Genomic DNA, 26,575 nt, shown 5'->3' on the forward strand with positions numbered 1-26,575 from the left:
CCCCTTTAGTCACAGATTAGCATTTACAAGGAACAGGCGCACCTTCATCTCAGTATCAGTATACAATGGGCCAGATTCACATTTCTGTCAGTTACTCACACATAGAACAGGACCTAATGCCGCAGAGGTAGAGGGGGGTGTCCGACTGCTCACTGGGAACATCAATAATTCATAACTATCATATTGTAAATATATTACTATTTATTTGCATATCAAAAAATGAAACTGTGCTCTGAAATTATTTCCACATTCACTTTCCCCAAACACTGACGAGCTGCGAAGCCTCAGGACTGCAGAGAGACATGTATGTATGTGCAATCAGCGGACAGATTCCTCCTGCTTCCGGTTCTTATAAATATATCTGGACTCTGTTATGTCGGATCTATTTCACCAAGACCTCCAGAGTAACAGGAACACAAGTATGATTAATATCAGCAGAAAGGTGAGACGTGTCACGTCAATAACGGTTTGCAGCATATATTGAGGTGTTCCCGGCTTAGTAGTAGAAGCTGTGAAATAAATATGAAAAACATAAGAGGGGTGTAATAAAATTCTGTTTAGAGCATGATTATTATTATACAACCAGTGTCAGATTTATTTACCTGTTCATCAGTTAATCCTCCACCTACTAAACCTAATCCTAAACCTACTGGTCATTGCAGGCCTCTACACCACATCTATCTATCTATCCAGGGCCATAGCTAGGGTAGTGCGGTCGGTGCCATCGCACAGGGCACCACAGGTCAGGGGGCGCTGTTTTGGGCTGTCAAATTTCTGTTTATTATCATTCTTGCTTGCAGCTTCCTCTTATTTCATCCCCAGCATCTCCTGGCCTCTCCTATCTCTTACCTGGTCCTTCCCAGTGAAGCCATGGCCCTTTTTTGGGTGCATTATGTCCCTTTGAAAAATGAGGGGGGCACCAATGCTCTTTCTGGCACAGGGCACCAAAAAGTTACGACTCTGTATTTATCTATCTATCGGGTAGGTGCCTGTCTGTTTGTTCGGTCTAATCTCAAGAACCACTGGATGGATTTTGATGCAGTTGATAGTATTCTATAGAGCATTTGCAGAGGGAGGTTTAGGTGTATGACACATTAATGTATGAGTAAAGGGAGCTGAGCAGTGACGATTTTAGTGAAGCAAGTCTATGAAAAAATGGCCTTCTGAGTACTTTCCTGGCTTATGCTGTCTAAACCGTTACAGATATATCACAACAATGGACTTTATTTATACCATGTAGAGATTGATACATATTATCTGGTTTCTCCAGAAAAATTGATGTTATCTTTGGTTACTGGTACAAAATTTCAGTTTTTTCTTTTCATTACTGTTTCTATTTCATTTGTGCAAAAAACGATTCTTTTATTTGAAAGGATCCCAATTCCCGGTAAGACGCTGCTTTGGCATGACAATAAATAAAGCTCAGTGACAGACCCTTAACGTGGCTGGAGAAACCTAAGTGGAAACTTTTTCTCATGGACAATTTTACGTGGCCCTTTTGCGTGTCATGTCCAGATTAAATCTTTTTGTGTTGACGTCGGGGAGGAAAAACGACTAATGTCGTTTATAAGACCTCGATTAAAAAAAAGGCCATCGCTGTAAAGTCAAAATTATTTCAGTGCGAAGCCGGGGCGGTTCGCTAGTTTTATATATATATCGATGGGAAGATTGCAGCAGTAGCACTGATTAATATCACATAAATAATAGCAGCAACTGGTGGGAGGATGAGGGCTGTCATAACAGGTCATAAAGGTTCAATGCCCAAAACTCGGGATAATTATTTCATGCTCATCTAGGACTCTAAGCAATCAGTAAGAAGTTCTCACCTGTGTTCAGGTGAGAGAGTCCTGTAAAGTTGGATGTATGTCTGTTGTACGGTATGTTCTATAAATGCTTATACATTGTAATTTACGTAGGTTATTTTTTTTGTCTTTTTTTTATATATACAGTCAGGTGCATAAATATTGGGACATTGACAGAATTTTTATATTTTGGCCTCTATTCACCACCACAATGGCTTTGAAATGAAACAAACAAGATGTGCTTTAACTGCAGACTTTCAGATTTAATTTGAGGGTAATTACATCCAAATCAGGTGAACAGTGTAGGAATTACAACGGTTTCTATATGTGCCTCCCACTTTTTAAGGGGCCAAAAGTAATGGGACAAACTAAACAATACTAAATCTAACTTTCACTTTTTAATACTTTGTTGCAAATCCTTTGCAGGCAATTACAGCCTGAAGTCTGGAACGCATAGACATCACCAGACGCTGGGTTTCATCCCTGGTGATGCTCTGCCAGACCTCTACTGCAAATGTCTTCAGTTCCTGCTTGTTCTTGGGGCATTCTCCCTTCAGTTTTGTCTTCATCAAGTGAAATGCATGCTCAATCGGATTCAGGTCAGGGGATTGACTTGGCCATTGCATAACATTCTACTTTTTAGCCTTAAAAAAACTCTTTGGTTGCTTTTGCAGTATGCTTCGGGTCATTGTCCATCTGCACTGTGAAGCGCCGTCCAATGAGTTCTGAAGCATTTGACTGAATATGATCATATAATATTGCCCGAAACACTTCAGAATTCATTCTGCTGCTTTTGTCAGCAGTCACATCATCAATAAATACAAGGGAACCAGTTCCATTGGCAGCCATACATGCCCACGTCATGACACTACCACCACCATGCTTCACTGATGAGGTGGTATGTTTTGGATCATGAGCAGTTACTTTCCTTCTCCATACTCTTCTCTTCCCATCACTCTGGTACAAGTTGATCTTTGTCTCATCTGTCCATAGGATGTTGTTCCACAACTGTAATGGCTTTTTTAGATGTTGTTTGGCAAACTCTAATCTGGTCTTCCTGTTTTTGAGGCTCACCAATGGTTTACATCTTGTGGTGAACCCTCTATATTCACTCTTGTGAAGTCTTTCTCTTGATTGTTGACTTTGACACATATACACCTACCTCCTGGAGAGTGTTCTTGATTTGGCCAACTGTTGTGAAGAGGTTTTTCTTCACCAGGGAAATAATTCTTCTGTCATCCACCACAGTTGTTTTCCCGTGGTCTTCCGGGTCTTTTGGTGTTGCTGTGCTCTCCGGTGCGTTCTTTCTTTTTAAGAATGTTCCAAACAGTTGATTTGGCCACACCTACTGTTTTTGCTATCTCTCTGATGGGTTTGTTTGATTTTTCAGCCTAATGATGACTTGCTTCACTGATAGTGACAGCTCTTTGGATCTCATATTGAGAGTCGACAGCAACTGATTCCAAATGCAAATGTCACACCTAGAATCAACTCCAGACCTTTTACCTGCTTAATTGATAATGAAATAATGAGGGAATAGCCCACACCTGTCCATGAAATAGCTTTTGAGTTGATAGTCCCATTACTTTTGGCCCCTTAAAAAGTGGGAGGCACATATAGAAACCGTTGTAATTCCTACACCGTTCACCTGATTTGGATGTAATTACCCTCAAATTAAATCTGAAAGTCTGCAGTTAAAGCACATCTTGTATGTTTCCTTTCAAAGCCATTGTGGTGGTGAATAGAGGCCAAAATATGAGAATTCTGTCAATGTCCCAATATTTATGCACCTGACTGTGTGTATATATATATATATATATATATATATATATATATATATATATATATATATACTGACTTGTGACTCCTTATGCCTGGAATGGGAAAGGGAAGGGGCGTGAATGCATCTTTAAGTTATGTCAATGACACAGTGGTTAGCATTGCTGTCTCACAGAGCTTAGGGCCCTGAGTTTCATGCCTGACCAGGCCCTGTATCCGTGTGGAGTTTTTATGTTCCCCACCCTCCCAAGTCATATTGGTTATTCAATTGGCTTTCTAATAAAAATGAACCTAAGTGAGTTCTGGACGCTACATGGATTCGGTTGTACATAACCAATGTTTTTAGATCTGCGCATGTGCAGTCCCGTTCCTGCATCGTCAGATGCAGCTGCCGCTGTTGGTTGATTGACAGTCTGCGGCCATTTGGGTGTGGGGACAGGAAATGTTTAATAAAATGGGGGCATGTCGTCCTCGTTTATGAGGCCTGCCAAAGCCAGTGATAGCGTCTTCAGGCGCAGATTCACTGGCCTCGGCAGCTTAGTAGCGGTGGACATTCTCAGTAACCTTAGGGTTACTCAGATGTCTGATGGTCCGCGTGATGTTGCTGATAGTGATCCCATGTTGGTCTTTTAGATCCGCTGCTACCGGAGACTCAGCTCAGACCTCACTTAAGTCCACCTCTGAATCAGGACTAATATGAATGACATAATATGCTCTTAGTGCAGCACTGCATAATTTGGTGGCGCTATATAAATACATTCAAATAATAGTATTGCATTGTGTAACGCCATATGCTGGTGTTTGTTCTTAAACTCTAAAGATTGTGCTCACTCCAGCATTTGAGAATACGAAAGTCACAATCTTCTCTCCTGTTTGGTATCAGAGTGTCCATCTAGGACAGTGCGCTTAATTACGTGTATGACTTTTTGTGTACTGGCTTGTTGCCTTTTCAGCTACCACTGTCAACACGAGTATGACTTGTGTACTGTCAACACGAGTATGACTTGTGTACTGTCAACATGAGTATGACTTGTGTACTGTAACAATGAGTATGACTTGTGTACTGTAACAATGAGTATGACTTGTGTACTGTAACAATGAGTGTGACTTGTGTACTGTAACAATGAGTATGACTTGTGTACTGGCTTGTTGCCTTTTCAGCAACCACTGTCAACATGAGTATGACTTGTGTACTGTAACAATGAGTATGACTTGTGTACTGTCAACATGAGTATGACTTGTGTACTGTAACAATGAGTATGACTTGTGTACTGTAACAATGAGTGTGACTTGTGTACTGTAACAATGAGTATGACTTGTGTACTGGCTTGTTGCCTTTTCAGCAACCACTGTCAACATGAGTATGACTTGTGTACTGTAACAATGAGTATGACTTGTATACTGTAACAATGAGTATGACTTGTGTACTGTAACAATGAGTATGACTTGGATAGCCAATAATATAAAGCCGAACTTCCATAATTTGGAGAAAAGAACTGAGTAAAACAGAAATCCCCAGCTCTACTCTGGGGTGCCGGTCCCAGAGGTGAGAAGGCAGTTAAGGTGACTACCTGTTACGATCACCAGGGAGCCACTGTGTAAGACCTGTAGAGTAACACTGGCAAGTTCTTCTGCCAATAACTGCCCCCTGTTGTTCCCTTACATGCTCAACGATACTTAGGTTGCCGCCTGGTCTTAAACTCGGGACAGTAGAGGCTTACACGGCAATCCCGGTGATCACAAGATGTTATGCAGCTGGTGTTGCTTCAGGCTGGTACAGGTCACAGTGGTAGTCGCTGAGCAGAAGTGGCCGAAGAGGAGTGACGTGAATGCAGATTGGCGACCAAGATGGCTAAGGTATGACTTCGATGGCAATGTGTGGCCTTGAGAGGCCGAAATGCGGATTTGATGGCAAGATGCGCCTTGAGGTCCGAGGTGATTGTAGTTTGTGGCTTTGAGGGCCGAGATGCGACCTTGATGGTGGAATGCGGCCTTGAGGGCCAAGGTGTGGCTTTGGTTGCAAGGATGCGACCTCGGGGGCCAAGTTGCAGCCTTGACTGCAGTTGCGACCTTGAGGGCAGAAGTGCATCCATAATGGCAGTGGTGCAGCCTTGAGGGCCGAAGTACGACCTTGATGGCAGTGATTACCAGGCCGTAGATGGAGCTCGCTAGACTGTAATGCCACAGATGCGGCGGGGCCACAGGCAAAGGTCTGGCTTGAGATGAAAAGCGACTTGCTGTGAGTTACCCGAAAGTTGGTGATACTGCCCTGGATGATAACAGCAGTGAAAGCACGGATAGATGTTTTGCGGGATTCACAGCTATCGCAGGAGAGTCTCTCAGAATCTGACAAATTACTGACAGGCAGGACTTTGACAGGAACTGGGATGCTATAGTAAGCTATAACTAGCCAGATGGCGCTGGACCAGCAGGCTTTTAAAAGATACTGCGCCAATAGCATGCAGCAATGGATAAGCTGATGGCCAGCAGCTGAGGCAGTGCATATCAACCAGTGGTCCCAGTAGTACATGCAGCTGCCCGGCGTCTTGATCTACCAGCATCAGTGCACCCCCAGCACATTGATGACATTAATGCCCAGCCCCTCTCCATTTTTATTTGTGCAGTGCTAAGTTCAAGTGTGACTCGTCCTTAGCAGTTTTAAGGAATATACTGCGCATGATCCCTACGTCCTTTGCACAGAAGGAGTTAAATAAATATTCTGTGCCTTGACTGGCCCGGTGGAGCCCTCATGTGTGCACTGTAAGTTGTGTGCAACTTAAATGCTCTATGTGGCATTTTTCATAATGTATCCCTCCAAAAATTGGGTGGCCGTTGAGGTGAAGAAGGCTATTTTGACCATGGAATCATTATACCATGGTCTTGAACCTTTGACCACAGATGAAGGCCAAGGATGAGGGATCATGTTATCTAACGAATGATACCTTGAAATATGCTGGAGCCAACAGCCAAGGAATTAATAAGAACGCACCTAAAGTAGTTTAATTTTGTTTTGTTAAAATGTTATATTGCTGCAGTTTGTGTGGTTATTGTATGGTATTATTTTCCACATATTTGAGAGAGAGAGAGAGAGAGAGAGAGAGCGCGAGAGCGCTAAGAAGTGTGAGATAACACAGAATAGTGTATGTGGAGCGTGTGTAATTAATTTACTGGTGCAGCAGTCACAATACACATATTTACTGTGTTAATGTAAGGAAGTGTGAGATAACACAACACAATATAGGGGTCAATCCTATTCCATGCGAAGGGTGTGAGTTGCTGTTGGGTTTTTTTTTTTAAAAGTTAGTTGCCCGTAGCAACTCATGGCATTATTATTATTCCTAATTCGCAATAGTTATGCATGACATACTGTACGTCTTTTGCAACTGCTATTGGTTTTGAGCCGGGTGAATCTCGAGAAGCGTTGCGCTGAAAATATATGCATAAATAGGCTTTTTGTATTGCCTTTTCCTGTATAAGGTAAAAGCACATTTTCTCCAACTCTAAGGGGTAAAGTTACTAAGATGGGAGTTCTATTAAGAAGTGATGTTAGCAACCAATCAGATTCCAGGTATTATCTTCTAGAAGGTGTTAGATAAATGAGAAGTAGAATCTGATTGGTTGCTAGGGGCAACATCACTTATTAATAGAACTCCCATCTTAGTAATTTTACCCCTAAGTGAGGCCCCTTCATTATTAAGGTTGGCAAGTTTCACCAAAGTCCGGACTTTGTTTATGGACATTTCGGGAACTACAGAGACAATTTTCCCCGAGAACCGCAAGCCATTCACAAATTAAAAATGACTGACAGCAATCTCCACCAATCACATCCACCCAAGTACAGGTGAAACTTACCTATAACTGTCAGAGTTGTTCCATTGCCCTTAAAGGGACCCCCCTTGAAGAGTTTTACACTGCAGACATATGTTCCAGAGTCACAGATATTGGCTGTGGAGATGTTAATGGTGATGGTGGTGTCAGTGGAACTGAAAATAATGCGCCCGTCTGCCGAGCTGTTAATCGAGTTCTTGTAATCAGGTAGGCGGTAGAATCCGGCAGAGGCCGCTAATCGTCCCATCCCATTATTAAAGTTGCAGCTGATGACCATCCGCTCTCCCTCGCGGACAGTGATCGAACCGGGTGTCTGAATGACGTTGAGGCAGGAAATGGCTGGACAAGTAAAAACATTAAAAGGAAAAGTGAGGAGGACATAAGAAGGAACCGACTGGAATATAATAATAATAACAAAAAAAGACCTTAATGCAATCAGCCATTTCATGAGAGGTGTCGTGTCTTTTTGATTACAATCCTGTGGTCTTAGTTAATTGATATAAAGCAGATTTTTATTTTTATTTTTCGGAAATAGACCTATGACCCAGGCACAGAATAGATAGCCGCTTTTACTTCACTGGAAATTAGTGACGCCATGCCTCAATGTCCCCAGTGGGTTGCACACTCATGAGTATTGTTTAAGCCCACAAAATGGCCGCCTACTTCTGTGTGTAGGTTACAGAGCTGCAAATAATTGAGTCTAGGGTAATTAAATTTTAAAGTAAATGGTAAATAATCAATGAAGCAGAGAAAAATCTCCCTTGTGAAATATTTCATGTTGGAATAACTGAAGCTGAGATTACAATAAAACAAAACAGAAATCTATAGCCAATGGCGCTGAAAAATAGAACACTGAAAAATCTTAATTGAATTAATAAGTGTTTCCAAGCAGCTGTTTATAGTTGAGAAAACAATAAGTAGATATAATTAGAATATGGCAAAAGTCGATTGCATTAACCACATACATTACTGTGCAACAGCTTCAGGCAGGTGTGGGAAAAATGCTGCAAAGTAAGAATGCTTTAAAAAATAGAAGTGTTAATAGTTTATTTTTTAATAATTAACAAAATGCAAAGTGAATGAACAGAAGAGAAATCTAAATCAAAGCAATATTTGGTGTAAGCACTCTTTGCCTTCAATACAGCATCAATTCTTTTAGGTACACTTGCACACAGTTTTTGAAGGAACTCGGCAGGGAGGTTGTTCCAAACATCTTGGAGAACTAACCACAGATTTTGGGTGGGATACAGCAACCTGAGAAATGCGGTCAAACCGCCAAAATGTGGGTTTGACCGCATTTCTCATATGCACCAAGTCCCAGAATACGATGCTCTCCGGGCTTGGATGGTGTGGATGGTGGCATGTCAAGATCACCGGCAGAATCAGGCCTGATGTGTTTATTCAGTTTGATTTTTTTTTTCATAAAAACTTTTTTTGTGAATTCCAACTGGTTTGCTTTGCAAGCCATGTCTGTGCTGAACAACAAGCATTCTCTAGGCTAGGCCCCGTGTCCCAGTTGACACGTTGCCGAGTCAATAAAAGATGTAAAATAAGATATAACAGCTGTGACACTTTCCAGAACCTGTAATTGATTCATAGGAAACTGTGCTGTAAATATAAAGATTTTGTCTGCATGCAGATATAACTACTGGCCCTGTAGTCCTCTGAGGCCCACAATTCCTGAGGGCATTTCGGAGTATGGAACTGAGAACAGTACAAGTGGTAAAATAAACAGCGCTTGAGATGTGCTACATATATATATATATATATATATATATATAGATAAATATATATAGATGGTTCCAAAATGACTTTTAACAATTCCTCATTTGAAATCACATTTAATAAGCATTTAATATGAATGTTCATACATTAAAACATATAACACATTGGGCTCGATTTAATTCGCACTAGCCGCACTTTACGGCAGCCCAAATTCGCATAAAAGTGCTCGCAGCCCAGTAGGGCTCTGTTCAAAATTATGCTAATTTGGGGTCAGAGCAAACCGCGAGGGGTGCGAGATGCGGTGCCATTGCCGGCATCTTAACATCGCATCCTTTGCCCGCAGTTGAATTGACCCAAACCAAATTGATGTCTTTGCTAAATAGTAACAATAATGACATCAATATGTGTCATATAGTAGCAAGCAATAACAAAAAAAATATATTTTTTGCTCACTGTAACTCTGCAAAGTGGCCATAGTGTATTATAAAATTGCCTTAATAGTCACAAAATATTTACATGTTGGATGGCATAATCATAATTCCTTTAAATGCCAAAAAGCATTCACCTTTGTCACGCCTGAGGGTTGGTTTGAGTTCGAAGAGGTGTGGGATGCTGTAGAGGAGATTTGAGAGACGTGAATGATCGGGATCGGTATGAAATACCGCCGGACGCAGGTTCAAATCCTGATGCCGGAAGATCGACAGTCAAGATCCCGACAGGTATTTAAACTAATACTAACCTACCCCCAACTCTAACCTAACCCCCCTGTAAGTGCCTAACCCTAACCCCCCCTGTAAGTGCCTAAACCTAACCCCCCCTTCCTCGCAGCCTAAACCTAAGTCTCCCGGGGAGGTGCCAAACCTCCCCCCGGGGGTCCCTAACACCCCTCACCCTAGCCTAACCCTTACCTTCGATCGGTATGCCGGGCGTCGGGCTCCCGGAGTAGGTAAAATGAGACCCCTGTCGGGATTAGACAGTCAGTAAGCCGGCAGTCGGCATTTCGACGGTCGGCTTCCTGACTGCATCCCGAATGAACTTAGGTGGATGGAGCCAGGTCTTCCTCATGTATTGATGTGAGGAGATAGAGATACGGCAGGTTGGAATAGGACTGTATATATCAGGCCTGGCCAACCTGTGGCTCTCCAGCTGTTGTGAAACTACACATCCCAGCATGCCCTGCCACAGTTTTAGCATTCCCTAATAGCAAAACTGAAGCAGTGCATGCTGGGATTGTAGTTTTACAACAGCTGGAGAGCCACAGGTTGGCCATTCCTGGGATATATACACAGTAATACTGAAGGAATGGGCAGAATCGGATTGGGACTGATGATGCTGGATTGAAAGCTGGATCGGTTTGAGACTGATGTTGATGAATAGAAGAACTTGATGGATTTGAGTTCGATGTTGATGAATTGATGAACTTGATCTGTTTGGGACCGATGTTGATGAATTGAAGAACTTGATCAGTTGGGGCCAATGTTTGGGGATGACAGATGGAATCGATGATTGGGGGCATTGGAAGGGACCGATGATTGGAGGTATCAGCTGGGACTGATAGAGGCAGTAACAACAAGTCTCAGTGCTAAACCAGACTGGTGTGCAAGATGGTATAGGAGACGTGTTTACCAGATCTAGGAACTGGATATAACGGACTGGGGGGCCTGATTCAATTCGCAATTGCAAAGCTGCACGCAGGCTATAGATATATGATGTATGCATGCAGGCTATAGATATATGATGTATGCACGCAGGCTATAGATATATGATGTATGCATGCAGGCTATAGATATATTATGTATGCACGCAGGCTATAGATATATGATGTATGCACGCAGACTATAGATATGATATATGCACGCAGGCTATAGATATATGATGTATGCATGCAGGCTATAGATATATGATGTATGCACGCAGGCTATAGATATATGATGTATGCACGCAGGCTATAGATATATGATGTATGAACGCAGACTATAGATATATGATGTATGCACGCAGGCCTTAGATATATGATGTATGCACGCAGGCAGCTTTGTAATGCGATCCTTGCAATAATGCGAATGCACCAGGAGGTGTATGACACCCCCTGCCGCATTTGCAATCCCAGCACTGTGATGGAGGTCGCAGGCTGAGATCACCATCGCGACCAAGGACTTTGTGTTTGTTCTGATTATTTTACCCATCTCTGTAAAGTTCTCTAGGTGTGCACAAGCACATTTTTAAATTATGAGTTGATCATCTAACACCTATGTTTGGGTTGGGTACGGAATGGCGGCACTCTGGATCCCACCAATCAAAATCCCGCCACCGACATCCCGACAGGGTTAGTATACCGACACCTGTCAACAGGTATCCTAACCCTTCTCCTAACCCTCCCTCTTACCACCCTGAACCTAACCTCCCCAATAGTGCCTAACCCTAATCCTCCCCCTAGTGCCTAACCCTAACCCTCCTCCCCTAGTGCCGAACCCTAACCCTGCTACTTACCTTCGGTATTTCGGCTGGGATATTGACCGCATCCCCTCTGATCATACTTATAATATGTTCACGTATTTAGAGATTGTTTAATTTTACATAATTTTGTCTTTTCTAATGCTTCAATCTGTCTCATTGTTGAATTAATATGTTGTTTTTTATTTACTAATGAAAACTGTAGAGTTACCACGGAAGCAAGTGTGTAATTGTCGGTATAACAAGCCCTGGTTTACCACTTCATCCTGTTGGCCCTGCACTTGGATAAGTAGGTTCCTTGGATAGTTCATGTAAGTATAACATGTTTCCACATTGTGTAGTATTTTTTTTTTACAAAAAACATTTATTAACAAAACCAAAATAAATACCTACAAAAATATAGTAAAAGCAGGTTCTAATCTGTATCTTCCTGGATGGTGCAAGCCTAATGTATGTCCTTTAGGATGCACAGCATCCACCAAAATGTATCAGTCCAGGAAAGGATAGCATGGACAGAATAATCCAAGAATAGCTACGTCAGCAAAGAGGTGTGGTAGCTGCTTCCTCTGCGTTTCATCCAACTAGGGACTTTATCAGGGACCCTCCTTGTTTAACATCAGATAAGCTTAAAATAATTTTTATCTTGTACAGTATGTAGAATAGACACCCACTGAGCATTGCACTCTTTATGTTGTTGCACTTTACTCTACCCCCGTTCCTACTGCTGTATATTTTTATTACATTGTTGTGATTTTCTGTTATCACAACAACTGAATATTCACTGGCCTGTTTGATTACCCCATCTGATCGGAGAGTACTAGAGAAAATTAGACTCCTGATCGGTTCCATGATACACAACCATTCCCCCCACATACACACCTACAGATAAGCCCAAATTACTCTCTTTTTGTATGCATACTATTATTCACCTCATATTTATAAATATATCAGTTACTGACAAACTCTACCCTTCAATTCAATGTCCTATAATTAGGGCATACACCTTTAATAGATATCCAGGTTCCATTTTCAATGTATTGAGGTTTTAAATTGAAACTTGTAGATTACGTATGTAACTTTTTATTACAGTTGTGTTAGAACTATGTCTGTGTTGCATTGTCACCCAGCAGTATGTTCCCCTGCCATTCGGGGTCACCTAGCCTCCTAATATGTGAACGGCAGTTCTGGATCCTGCCAGAGGGACTGCTGTTCTGACTTTGTTCTATTGGCCGGTGATTAATTAATATTAAGAATTATTCATTCATTATCAGCATGGACAACACCTGACAACTGCCTAGTTAGTCTGCTGGATCCCAGCACTCTTTGCTGGATCGTTAATGTTCCCTGTGCTGGACTGGTGTTCTTCTGATGGTCCTGTGCGTTTTTAGACCTTGCCACAGATCAGTGACGTAACCAGGGGGGTGCGTATGGGGTACCTTGCTTTTGGCTCCCCGGCAGAGCCAAGTGTTAACCCCAGCACTGAACGTCCTTCAGTCCGGTGAAATGTGTCCCTAGCGGTGCACATCTCACCGGACTGTTCCCAGCAGCGCGTGACGCCGGCTGAGAGCTGGGTGCAGCTTGCGGACCGGCAGCCAATAGAAAGCGGCCTGGCTCCACCTGCGGCGTCTGACGTCGCTGAGCAGAGAAGTTAGTTTGGCGGTGGGCGTAGGAGGAAGACATCGTGGGAAGAGCTCCTGCGGCCCTAGAAGAGGCCAGAATCAAGACAGGTCGGGATCAAGACAGAAGAGCTCCAGCGGCGGTGCCACTCGCCAGGTAGAGCCAGCGGCAGAAGATTGCAGCGGAGGACAGGTAGGCTATACCATTAATTACTATCTAGACCACCAGGTTGTTAGGCAGGTAATTAGGGGGCGTATTTATAATGGGTGCAGGGTGTGCGGTGCGCATGGGCCCCTGGGTCCACACACCCTGCACACATGCTTTTTTTTTCACACTTACCTTTCCGATGTCCCACAGAGTAGCGCTACACAAAACGCCAAATAATGGCAGCCGTGGCCATTTTCACAGTGTTTTGCGCATTCGCAGTAGGAAATCACTGGGAAAATGGCTGCCCCATTTTCTCGGGGACCTGCCCATGCGCAGTAGACTCCGGCCACAGACTAGTGCCCGGAGTCTACCAACCCTCCCGACCTCCCCCGAGAATAAACTAGAAACCCCCGCAGCGGGGGGCATGTGACGCTATTCGAGCTGAATCGTGTCATCGTGGCCCCACCCCCTGCTTCACAATGCCGAAAATAACGGTATTGTGAAGATGGGGCGGACACGCACCCTGCTGTTAGCTGACAATTAGCTTCCTGCCGGAAGGAGGGAGCTGATTGTCGGCAAGTATGGATTAGGCTTTAGGAAGGGGGTTTAGGTTTAGGCACCCCTGGGGGGAGTTTAGGGTTAGGCACTAGGGGGGGAGGTTAGGGTTAGGCACCCCTAAGGGAGGGTTAGGGCGGGGGAGAGTGGAGGGTTAGGACTTCCAGCGTTGGTATTTCATCTGCCGGCCTTTGGTCCAGCGGTATGTCATACAGATTCCCATTAGATATTAGTGTTTCGGTTGTTATTATTATTGGTTGTCGTAGTAGGGATTAATGGGCCCCAAAGCGCCATTACAGTCACGATCAGCTGGTGAGGGCTGAAGCCTCCACAGAGTGGGATAGAAAAGGGCAATTGCTTGCCACTCAACACTCAGAGAGGAAGCTAACAGGAGAGGTCCCCACCACATGCCACAACTAACAGGAGAGGTCCCCACCACATGCCACAACTAACAGGAGAGGTCCCCACCACATGCCACAACTAACAGGAGAGGTCCCCACCACATGCCACAACTAACAGGAGAGGTCCCCACCCCATGACACAACTAACAGGAGAGGTCCCCACCACATGCCACAACTAACAGGAGAGGTCCCCACCACATGCCACAACTAACAGGAGAGGTCCCCACCCCATGACACAACTAACAGGAGAGGTCCCCACCACATGCCACAACTAACAGGAGAGGTCCCCACCACATGCCACAACTAACAGGAGAGGTCCCCACCACATGCCACAACTAACAGGAGAGGTCTCCACCACATGCCACAACTAACAGGAGAAGCTCCCACCACATGACTCAACTAACAGGAGAGGTCCCCACCACATGCCACAACTAACAGGAGAGGTCCCCACCACATGCCACAACTAACAGGAGAGGTCCCCACCACATTTATTTATTTATTTATTATTTATTACCAGTTATTTATATAGCGCACACATATTCCGCAGCGCTTTACAGAGAATAGTTGGCCTTTCACATCAGTCCCTGCCCCAGTGGAGCTTACAATCTATGTTCCCTATCACATGCTCACACACATACACACTAGGGTTAATTTTTTTAGGTTTTGGAGCCAATTAACCTACCAGTATATTTTTGGAGTGTGGGAGGAAACCGGAGTACCCGGAGGAAACCCACGCAAGCACAGGGAGAATATACAAACTCCACACAGTTAGGGCCGTGGTGGGAATCGAACCCACGACCTCAGTGCTGTGAGGCAGTAACGCTAACCATTACACCGTCTGTGTGCTCCCACCACATGCCACAACTAACAGGAGAGGTCCCCACCACATGCCACAACTAACAGGAGAGGTCTCCGCCACATGCCACAACTAACAGGAGAGGTCCCCACCACATGACACAACTAACAGGAGAAGCCCCCACCACATGCCACAACTAACAGGAGAAGCCCCCACCACACGACACAACTAACAGGAGAGGTCCCCACCACATGCCACACCCAATGACAGGGGAAAAAAAGACTGTTGGGGACAAAGTTTAAAAAAAAAAAGCCAGAGTATAAACTGAGTAAAAAGGATGGTAAATAAGATGTGGCGATGAGAAAGGGTCCTCTTTAAGATTGGTGGTAAGAGGCTAAAGAGAGTTTAGAACATAGGTCTGTAGGTAAAGGCCAAAAACTGTGCTAAAAACTCAAGTGCAAAACCAGGATGCCATATTGTATGGATAACGTTTTTCTCGTGTTTATGGGGGCTTCTCCAGGCGGTTCTGTGTAATCAGACAGCCCACAGAATGGCAGACAATTAGCTTCTGTCTAACACTGGCCTAAAGCTGGGTACACATTTAACGATGTGTACCCAGAAACGATCTTGCAATTGTCGAGACCAGCGGTACTCCCGGCATCAGCGAGTGCATACACACTTGCCGATTGCCGAATGCAGCATGGACCTGCCTGACGATGTGGCCCGTCGGACCTGCATGCATGCGGCAGCACGCATTGTCAGTGACATTGAGTGTACACACTAGACGATGTTTGCGACATGTCATCCGATTTGGCTGGATCAGACGACATATCGTCTAGTGTGTACCGGCAATAAGTGTGCTTGGAAATTAGAGTGTAAGCTCCATAGGGGGCATGGACCAATGTGCCTAAAATATTTTGTCGATTGTACAGCATAATAAAATATATTAGTGCTACAGTATGTAATTGAACAATTCTAATAATAATAACAATGATGAGAAACATGAAAATGACAATAGAACTACTGAAAGGACCAGTATTCATGGAGCGGTCACAATTTTCAGAAGTCAAACGTGTTTAGTGGCTCGACAAAGAATAATGTCAATGGGATGCCTCATTCACATAGCACTCGGTGCTATCAACATAGCACCCTAAATAGTTCTACAGGAGGTGTTACCCTGTTCTATTGAATTAGAAGACATGTCAGGATTGCTGCTCTCCTAATCAGACTTGGGCAAGAGCAGTGTCATATTGGGCATGGTTTGGGAGGAGAGGGACTTACACTAGATGGTCCCAATTATCCAGTGTCGAATATAGGGAAGCATGGATTACTGTTAAGCATTATTAAATCTCCGCTGCATGGATTGCTAAAGATTGGATCTTTCCTTAGTATTGTTGTTTATTTGTGTGGTTTTTATGACAACATAATTCCCAAGGTAACGGTCTGAACGGTCAGACTGCGTCTCATGGAAGCCACACGTCTCGCTAATACATAGTTACAGCCTGATAAGATCTGGACCTGCAAACCCCAACCCCACCCACGGGGGAAGGAAAACTTTTCAGACCTTCATTGTTTTATCTCTACGTAATGGAAAGTTAATTAGAGGCAGCCAAGCATTATTTGATGGTGGGTTTTTTTATTTCACAGAAACAATGCAACCATGTAAGACTCTCATTCTCCAATCTGCAAATATTTTCCTACCGTACTGGATAAATAGAATTTTTTTTTTTAATTACTACTCTAGTTTAATTGGATTCCTGCTCATGACATTGGTTTATTAGGCTGTCTTAGACAAGGAGCAGGCTTTACAATACATTACGCAACCATTGCTTTGGTTTCAGTTATTTTATTTGATGTAGTTACCTTTTCTCTTTACCTCTTTATTATTAACTCTTTGTTTCAGTGAGTAAGTAAAGACACACTTCATATACAGCTGCTCCAGTGATTATTCCAGCTGGGTCTGTGTAAATGTGAAACCCTGGAATTCCACACCTCCACTACTAATGTAGAGCACACAGGCTTTACTCCAGCCTCCCTTGGAGGGAGCTGATCGAAGAAGAAGGTGGGCAGTTCAGATGAGAGACAACCCCTCTCACCACAATATATATATATGTATATATATATAAATTAATTTTTTTATGTAGATGGTGTGGTCAAGGGGGAACTGGTTTGATTTCAAATCCCAGCAGCGGCAGCCCAACAGCGGAGGAAAACCTTGATTGTCCCCAGGTAAGTATAAACTAACCTAATTTTACCCCCTAACCCTAACCATCCCTTAGGGTGCCTAACCCTAACCTCCCCCCCTGTGCCTAACCCTAATCCCCCCTACCCCGCAGCCTAAACCAAAGTCCCCCGGGGGGGTGTCTAACCCTAACCTCCCCCCGGGGGTGCCTAACCCTAAACCCCCCTTTCCCTAGCCTAACCCTAACCTCCTGGGGGGGTGTCTAACCCTACATCCCCCCCGGGAGCCCTAAACCTAACCCTCCCACCCCCGTGGCTGTCCGCTCCCGGCATCCCTTCGATCGGGATGCTGGGCGCCGGTCTCCCGGCATCTGTAAAATGACAGGTGTCTAGATTTAGACGCCTGCCATTTAACCATTGCCGGGATTAAGTAGTCTAGAAGCCGGCCGTCGGGATTCCGTCTGCCGGCTTCATAAACGTATACCACCAAGGGCACTCCAGAAGGTTGAGTGCCGTGGATTAAGCCTGTCATTTATATAAATTTTGTGGTCACACTGGCTAGGGCACCCTGCTTTTCAAATGTAAGACAAACTTTGTCAGTTTATCCCCAGGTGCTTATTAACTGATATCCCTGGGTGTGGTCCTCTCTCTTTAAACTAGGACCCATTATCATTTTTAAAATTTGGGTGCTGGCTTGATCCAAATGAGGCAGAGCAAAGATCCTATATCTGAGAGTCAGTGTAGGGACTGGCCAGGTGGGAAGACTGTGAAGTGGTTGGTCAACTTGACAAATTATTGCAATATTTTGGAACTACCATTCCCTGTATTCAAAGGAATGACAGTTTGAAAAGTAAGTTAGTGTCGAGTTTGTATGATATTTTTTATGTAGATGGTGTGGTCACATACCAAGGGCACCCCAGATGGTTGAGTGCCATGGATTAAGCTATAATATATATTTGTAAATTGTTTCTTATAGTTTGTGGTTAATGGGTATGTGGTGCTTTTGTCTTCCTGTCCTATCTATTCGCTCTTGTATACCCAGAAAAATATCTTTCACAGTAGTAATCAGGCGACACAAGAATAAGTACACTGTGTACAAACTAAGACAGACAGGAGTGCGGACAGCAAACACTAAAAATCTTAATAAATACACCAACTACAGTTTCTAGTAATAAAAACATGATTTAAAAAAAAATACTGCAATAGTAAAATAATCAAATGCAAGCGGTAACTTGGAAATCAGTATAATGCGGTATAAAAAAAAAGGAATACATCAGCCAGCAAATACAGGAAAATACTGGGGGGGATGAGTGGACTAATTTTATCCCCAGAAAAAGTAGCCTACGAGGCCAAGAGATGTGCTAATCTGAGAACTGTATATTTGATTGTTAGTGTAGCAGAAGAATATATTGATTCTCTTGTTGTGTATGTTGAGTGTATTTGTGATTACAATTACACAGTACGATTACTGACTTCCTCCTATGCTCCGTGTAATTCTCAGCACTGTGGTGTTGAGGCCAAAGACGTTGGCAAGGACTGGCTATGCAATCGAACCGGATCAGGACAGTCCGTAGACACTGGCTGATGGTGTACCTTGTACAGCACAGACGTTCCACAACAATGGCTGATACTACTGATAGTGACTGATGTGCAGGTTACATTTTCGCATACGCCCACTAAGTAATGGCTCTAAAATAACTAAAACCAGTCGCAGCCACAGCCGCGCTAAATTCATTACCGCACTCAGACCTTGAACAGGAAACGCCTGACCACTCCAGAGAGCAGTCTGGCCAGACCACGCCACCATATCCAGCTCATTTTTCATTTAGCACAAAACTTCAGTTACCGTATAGGTCGCAGACCGCCCTGATCTAAGGTCAATACTTTCACTAGTAAACAGATTTGCAACATTTGTTTCGGGCAAGTCAGAGAGAGCCTCCTGGGAATAAGGAGGAGAAATGTCACATTTCAGAGTGGTCAGAAATGTTGTCAGGGACTAATGGTGGGTACACACTACACGATATGCTCCCTGAGCGATATCGTGTAGTGTTGTCCCCGGCAGGCTGTGCTCAATGTCGTTCATGACATTGAGCACAGCCGCTGAACGATATCATTAACGATATCGTTCAGCGCCGGGCTCTCTCCCCCATTCCCTGACATACAGCAACCTGACGAGATCGTCAGGTTGGCCTGCATGTCAGCCCGATGAACGATGATGACGAACGACCCGCGGGCATGCACGTCGTCGTCATCGTTCATCTTATTGGTGTTAAAAATGGACGATAAAGTGGACGACTGAACGATAACCATATCGTTATCGTTCAGTCGTCCACTTTATCGCCCAGTGTGTACGCACCATTAGGGGTCTATATTCTAAGCAGTGTTAGGAGACAGAGTGAAAAGTGATAAGGTGCCAGCCAATCAGCTCCCAACTGTCATCTCACAGGCTGTGTTTGAAAAATGACAGTTGGGAGCTGATTAGCTGGTACCTTATCACTTTCTTATCACTTTTCACTCTGTCTCCTAACACTGCTTAGTAAATAAACCCCTTAATTTTATCAGAAAATATAAGGGCTTTAGCAAATACATTTTATATCACATCCAACCTGAACTGGAAATAATAAAATATAAATCTATAGCAGCCCCTCCCCCTCACCTCCCCCAACAAATGGAAACCTAGACACGGATGATCTACAGTAATGCGTATGCTAGACCATAAAATTGCAATATAATGATGCATAAGCATACATTGCTTCTTTTTTATTCCACAGCTGCTTAACAAAAGGACTTGGGGAGCCCACAAACATTTTCCATCGTGATAATTTCATAAAAGTATTTTACTTGAGCACAAAAACATTTGATAGTTGACACATATGCATCTAATATTTACTCCTACTCCCTTACAATCTATAGGTCTTGATATACAGTTAAGGGACCCACTATATACTGTACCTCTTAGGCCCGTATTCAATTTGGAGCGAAAAGCCGTTTTCGCGTGTTTTTGGTGAAACTTTTTCGCGGGTGACGTCATTTTCGCCTGTTTTGGTTTTAACCCATATTCAATTTGAAGGACTTTCCGCCTAGTTCCAATGTACCAGGCGAAAAAGTTTCGCCTATGAATAGCAGGCGGAAAAAAGTGCAGAATTGGGGTTTTGGGGTGCAACATTGCGGGAACCCCCCTGCAGCCTTCAGACAGTCCCCCAAAGGTAAACTGTATCAAAAGATGTAAAAAAAAACACTTAAGGAACTCCCAAAAAATTACTTTGAAAAAGGGGGCAAAAAAAAATAAAAGTTGGGGTATAAAGTTAAAAACTAGTGAACTTGACTCTGGGGGGGGTCCCCAAGTATGCCCCAAGTGTTTTTTTGATTGCAGGTGCTTGCAGCAGGTGGATCTTTCACAATTTTTTACAACTACACTTTAGCAACTTTTAAATATGCTGACCCCCATTTTCAAGTACTCCAAATTTGATGGGAATAGTTATTTTCAGAAAAAAATACTCCTGAATACTATTCTCCACCACGTATTGAAAAACGCTATTTAGCAGCTATTGAACCCGTTTAAAAACCCCAAATACCTTCAGCAAGCCAAATCGGGGGGTATCATAGTGAACCCCCATGTCAGAGCATCTTTTGGGGGTGTCAGACTGATTTCCCCAAATCTGACAGCACTTTCCGCCTGTTTCAGTTTCGCCGAGTGCCGTTTTCGCATACTTTCATATTGAATACGGGGTAAAGCAGGCACGCGCGCAATACTTCTCCGCCTGCCAAACAGGCGAAGTAGGCGGAAGGTCCGGGCCGCGAAAAAGTATCGCGGCTCGGTTCATATTGAATACGGGCTGTGGATTACTTCTGCTTGGATTCCCCTGATACTGTCCACTGTCATAAATAGCTCTGCTCTCACTACTAACATGATTGCACAAATAAACAGGTCACTCCCACATGAACAGCACCATCACTTCCTGAAATACTTTGTGCTGCAATGGACAGTCTAGCATCCGCTCTCACCTTGCAATAGGTGGCTTGTCCAGGCGGGAACTGATGACAGAAAAGGCAGCCAGATTGTCGGCAAGCCTGGCCCCCACACACTGGGGAGCCTCACATAAAGCTACTTCATCAATGTGTGGACACTGTGGCATAGTGTAAACTAGGGGCACTACAGTGTATTTAATACATCTCTGGTGCTGTAAGTAATTACACAGTATACTTTTTAATAACATTGCCAGCATATTTTATTAAAATCTTTATTGGTAGAGGCAGGGGCGCCGAGAGGTGGGGGAGCAGGTACAGATTACCCGGGCCCGGGCTTCCTGAGGGGCCCGGCACCGCTCCCCCCCTCACAGCAGTCCAGCACACAACGTGTGCTGAGCTGCAGTGGAGACTGCTCGTGGCTGCTGAGCAGCAGCCACGAGCAGTCTCCTATGCCTGTGCGGGGGAGCGATCAAACTGATCGCGCCCCCCCCTGGCTTTGGCTCAGAGCGCCCCCCCCTCCCCAGCGCACCAAGGGGGCGTGGCCACGCCTCCCGCGATTAGGCCATGCCCCCTATTACCGAGGCCCACCACGGCTCTTGGCGGGCCTGGGTAGGGGCCCCAAGTTAGTTGCCCTGGGGCAGCCAGAAACCTTAATCTAGCCCTTCACCCTGCCCATTCCAAACGTGGGCTCGTTTGGACAAGCAGGGGATGACAATTTATAATAAATGGTGTTCTTATCATAGTGAAAAGCAATTATTATTGGGACAAATTATTAACTTAATAGCTTTTCTTTTGGATAAGATAACGGCTAGATGACCATGTTGAGTGCTTTTTATCGTGTTACTTCACAGATGTACTAAGCTATGGAAAGTGATAAATTGGAGAGTTATGGTGCGTACACACTGGGCGATTAAAGTGGACGACTGAACGATAACGATATCGTTATCGTTCAGTCGTCCACTTTATCGTCCATTTTTAACACAAAAAAGATGAACGATGACGACGACGCGCGTTCCCGCGGGTCGTTCGTCATCCTCGTTCATCGGGCTGACATGCAGGCCAACCTGACGACCTCGTCAGGTTGCTGCATGTCAGGGAGTGGGTGAGAGAGCCCGGCGCTGAACGATATCGCTAATGATATTGTTCAGTGGCTGTGCTCAATGTCATGAACGACATTGAGCACAGCCTGCCGGGGACACACTAGACGATATCGCTCAGGGAGCATATCGTCTAGTGTGTATGCACCTTTACACTACCAACCAATCAGCTTCCAACTGTCATTTTTCAAACACAACCTGTAACATGACAGTTAGGAGCTGAGAGGCTGGTAGTTTTTCACTTTTCAATTTATCACTTTCCAGAGTTTAGTACATCTCCCCCTCAGAGAGGTAAGACAAATATCTCTGACATCTTACAGACAGGTGAAAACATGTTAAATCTCATTAATCTTTAAGCCCTGTGAACGAAGGCAGATTGTTATGGAATCTAGTCTATCACATTCAGTTTGGCACAAGTTCAGTCTGATTGACCTGCATAGTGTAAACCTAGCACCACAACTCATGTACTGGTTGACACGATACCCACAAATGAACAGGTTAAAATCAGATCTCTGTAGCTCAGTCAGCCTGGAGCCAGGTTACGGAGCGTTAAAAGAACAAAAAGTAATTTGGGTTTACCACGAAAGGAAGCTTAACCCGTGCATTGCCAATAGCCCAGATATTTTTTTTTTCGCCTTTAGCTAAATGTAATTCATTCATATAAGGCTGTTCTATAATATTATTAATTCAAACTTTGATTTTCTTTTCAGTGTTATTTTTTTTGTTGTTGTTGTTGTGCTGTTATTTTTTTGTCCTGCAATCAATTATATTTCCACAATTTAGGGAAACAAATGAGCAAAGGGCAGAATTTTATTCCCGAAAGCTGATATACAGTATATTTTTGCTTAATCCATTCTGTCTGGTCAGACTGTAACAAAAAAACTGTATAAAATACAAATAAACAAATTAATTTTTTATGTATTTGTACAACATGGATTATGTGCCCCGATTTCACATTTCTGATACTATCTATACTGTATATGGATTGGACATTCATAGTCTTTGAATTAAAATGTAAAAAATACAATATATTGGTTATTTGCAAACCATGCAAGGAGCTGAGTGTGACGTCGCTGTTCATCTAAACAGAATCAATATAATTAAATGATTATTAAATTATTATTACTAGCTTAAGTATTAATAAGTAATATATCCTCTATTTATAAAACATAGTACAGAAGAAAAGAAAAAGGCTGTATTTTAATTACAATTCAAATGCATTGGCTATGTGTATATACATACACAACTAAATATATATCTGACGAAAGAACCCAAGTAAAGAGTTCTGAAACGTTGACTGGGGTCCTGAGTCTTCTTTACAAATCGTCTGAGTGCCGATATACACACGGATTCTGGTCCACAGAGGAATTGTTGATCCAGGAGGACACCGCCGCAAATTTCAAATGTAGAGTTAGGAATGTCGGCTGAAAACATGTCCGTGTGTGTATGTATGTATGTGTATATATATATATATATATATATATATATACACACACACACACACACACACACACACAGGTTGAGTCTCCCATATCCAAATATTCCGAAATACTGAATATTCCGAAATACAGAATATTTTTAGCACGACTGAGGTAGAGAAACCTTTGCTTTCTGATGGTTCAATGTTACATACACTAAGGCACAAAATTATTAAAAGTATAGTATAGAATAACCTTCAGGCTTTGTGTATAAGGTGTATATGAAACATAAATGAATTTCATGTATGACTATGTACACAAACTTTTTTTGATACACAAAATTATTAAAAATATTGTATAAACTTATCTGCAGGCTGTGTGTATAAGATGTATACAAAACATAAATGCATTCTGTGTTTAGATTTTTTGTCCCATTCCCAAAATATCTCATTATGGTATGCAAACATTCCAAAATACGGAATATTCCGTTATCCAAAATACCCCTGGTCCCAAGCATTTTGGATATGGGAGACTCAACCTGTATGTATGTATGTATGTATGTATGTGTATATATATTTATATCACAACCACATATATATTCAAAAAGTCTATTATGCACAATGCACTCCTGTTCCGTGTTAGAGGTGCTGGGGAGCAAAAATTCATGTAGGCTCTCTAGGGACCACACCTTGGTGCTACTCCATTTAATATGAATTGTGAAGACAGTCTTGCAAATATATGTTTTGTACTCATTCAAGCATTTCTAAGCTCCAAAAAAGTAGACAGACAATTTGGTCCATTATGACGACCCTAATCAAGACACTTCTTATAGGCACAGTGTTACCAAGCAAACGCTTTTATCTGCAAGTCTGGTGAGTGCCTTCTAAATGTGTGTGTGTATGTGTAATATATATATATATATATATATATAAGGCTGCCACGGGCTTGGCACTCTTCCTCAAGGGAGTATAGGGTGGGTGCCCCCCGCAAAATGGGGAAATAGCAAACAAACAACGGTGGCACTCCAGATAAGTTACTATTAAAGCCGGGTCAATAGACCACCGGCATGTTTATTGAACAAACATCAACGTTTCGGTCCTGTCGGACCTTCGTCAGGAATTATTCCTGACGAAGGCCCGACAGGACCGAAACGTTGATGTTTGTTCAATAAACATGCCGGTGGTCTATTGACCCGGCTTTAATAGTATCTTATCTGGAGTGCCACCGTTGTTTGTTTGCTATATATATATATATATATATATATATATATATATATATATAGCAATGTATATATATGTATGTGTGTGTGTGTATAGATATACATATATATATTATATCACACACACATATATATTGGTGTGCCTGTGTGAAAAAAGTAATATACTATTAATAAATATTCATGGTGTAATCATAATTGTTATTTATAAAATGAATACATGTGAGGCATATTTTTGGCAGTCGCCCTATTAATTAATAATAATTTTTTTACAATTTGTGAATTTACATTTTTTATGTAATCATTTTGTTTTTATATTTCTGCATTTGATTTTCTATATTGTAAAATGATCTTGCTCACAGTAGTTGATCTGTTTTTAGGTGTTGAGCCGGCAATGTGCCACCTGAGAATGTACGATTATATCACATACTGATTTCTCAGCTAGGCACACTATAATGATTGTATAGCGGACAAGGGTGGCACTCACGGGGGTTATTATACCCAAATAAAATACACACTATCACTGCATGTTCTGGTTTGTAACAGTGTGTATTTTATTTGGGTATAAGCCCATGAGAGCCTCCCCTCTCCTCTATTGTAAGCTTACGTATGGGAAGGCACCTGGGCATTTGCATTTATTTCATTCCGTACAGCTTGAGTGCCGGCTTCCTTGGAATATATATATATATATATATATATATATATATATATAGTTATATTCAACAATACTTAAGTGATTGAGAAAGGACAGTGCAAGAAGAAAGTGTCACCAACCTGGAAGAAAAACCGCCCAGAGCGCTGCAGCATGGAGGCTAGACATCTCGCCAAGACTATGGGAAAATAGTTAATAGTAAATTTAAGATGTTATAGATATGCAAAGAAGATATGGATTAAATATGCTTTACTTGTGGTAACTTTTAATTATGTACATATTTAAATCAAGACCGGATTAACAAAGAGGGCACCATTCCAATATATATAGAGAAACTCAGCAGCAAAAAATCTTTTTATGTCAGTAGTGGACCTCATGGATACACGAGTGTTTGTGTGTGTGTATATATATATATATATATATATATATATATACACTTGTATACAAACTAAATGAAGTCTGAGAACTTTATTTCCGGTTTCATCTAAATGATATATATGTCCACTATTTATCTATAATTATTATTTAGTTATTTGTTTACCTTTTATGTCCTTATATTGTACTTGTTCTTCACAACGCCTATGCTGGAATCCAGGTCATTTAAAGCACAGCTAAAGCAAGACTCAATACTTCTTACCCCAGCGGTAAGCAGCTTGACGTATCTGGCCAGATTGCTCCTGTTTGGGGGGGTGTCTGGTGGCTATTAAGCAAGAGAATCCCTTCTCTAGCATTTACGTTAGCTGCAACCTTTATGCACCTCACCACATCCTTCCTAACAACGAGTTAGCCCTTATTCTAGGTCAGTTTGTGTATTATACATTTTTTCTTGCTAAAGTTTTTTCTTATATACTATATAGTAATGTGATCAAAAAATAAAAAAAAAATAGTAGTCTGCAGATATATAATAGTAGCTAACAGGCATATGAAATAATCTAGAA

At 42.6% G+C, this 26,575-nt stretch overlaps 1 protein-coding gene across 1 annotated transcript; it reads right to left on the reverse strand.

Moving 5' to 3' along the window:
* Positions 1 to 354: 354 nt before the first annotated feature.
* On the reverse strand, positions 355 to 26,311 carry LOC148513697 (uncharacterized). Its single transcript, XM_088481566.1, has 4 exons — positions 26,179 to 26,311; positions 25,760 to 25,815; positions 7,434 to 7,748; positions 355 to 509 (listed from the first exon to the last, which is right to left on the reverse strand). The coding sequence occupies exons 2-4, from the start codon at positions 25,803 to 25,805 to the stop codon at positions 388 to 390; spliced, it is 483 nt and encodes a 160-aa protein (XP_088337692.1). The 5' UTR covers positions 25,806 to 25,815; positions 26,179 to 26,311; the 3' UTR covers positions 355 to 387.
* Positions 26,312 to 26,575: the final 264 nt, after the last annotated feature.

This window comes from Taudactylus pleione, unplaced genomic scaffold, assembly GCF_031769625.1.
Source record: "Taudactylus pleione unplaced genomic scaffold, aTauple2 ptg000274l, whole genome shotgun sequence".
In the NCBI taxonomy this organism is placed as follows: Eukaryota; Metazoa; Chordata; class Amphibia; order Anura; family Myobatrachidae; genus Taudactylus; species Taudactylus pleione.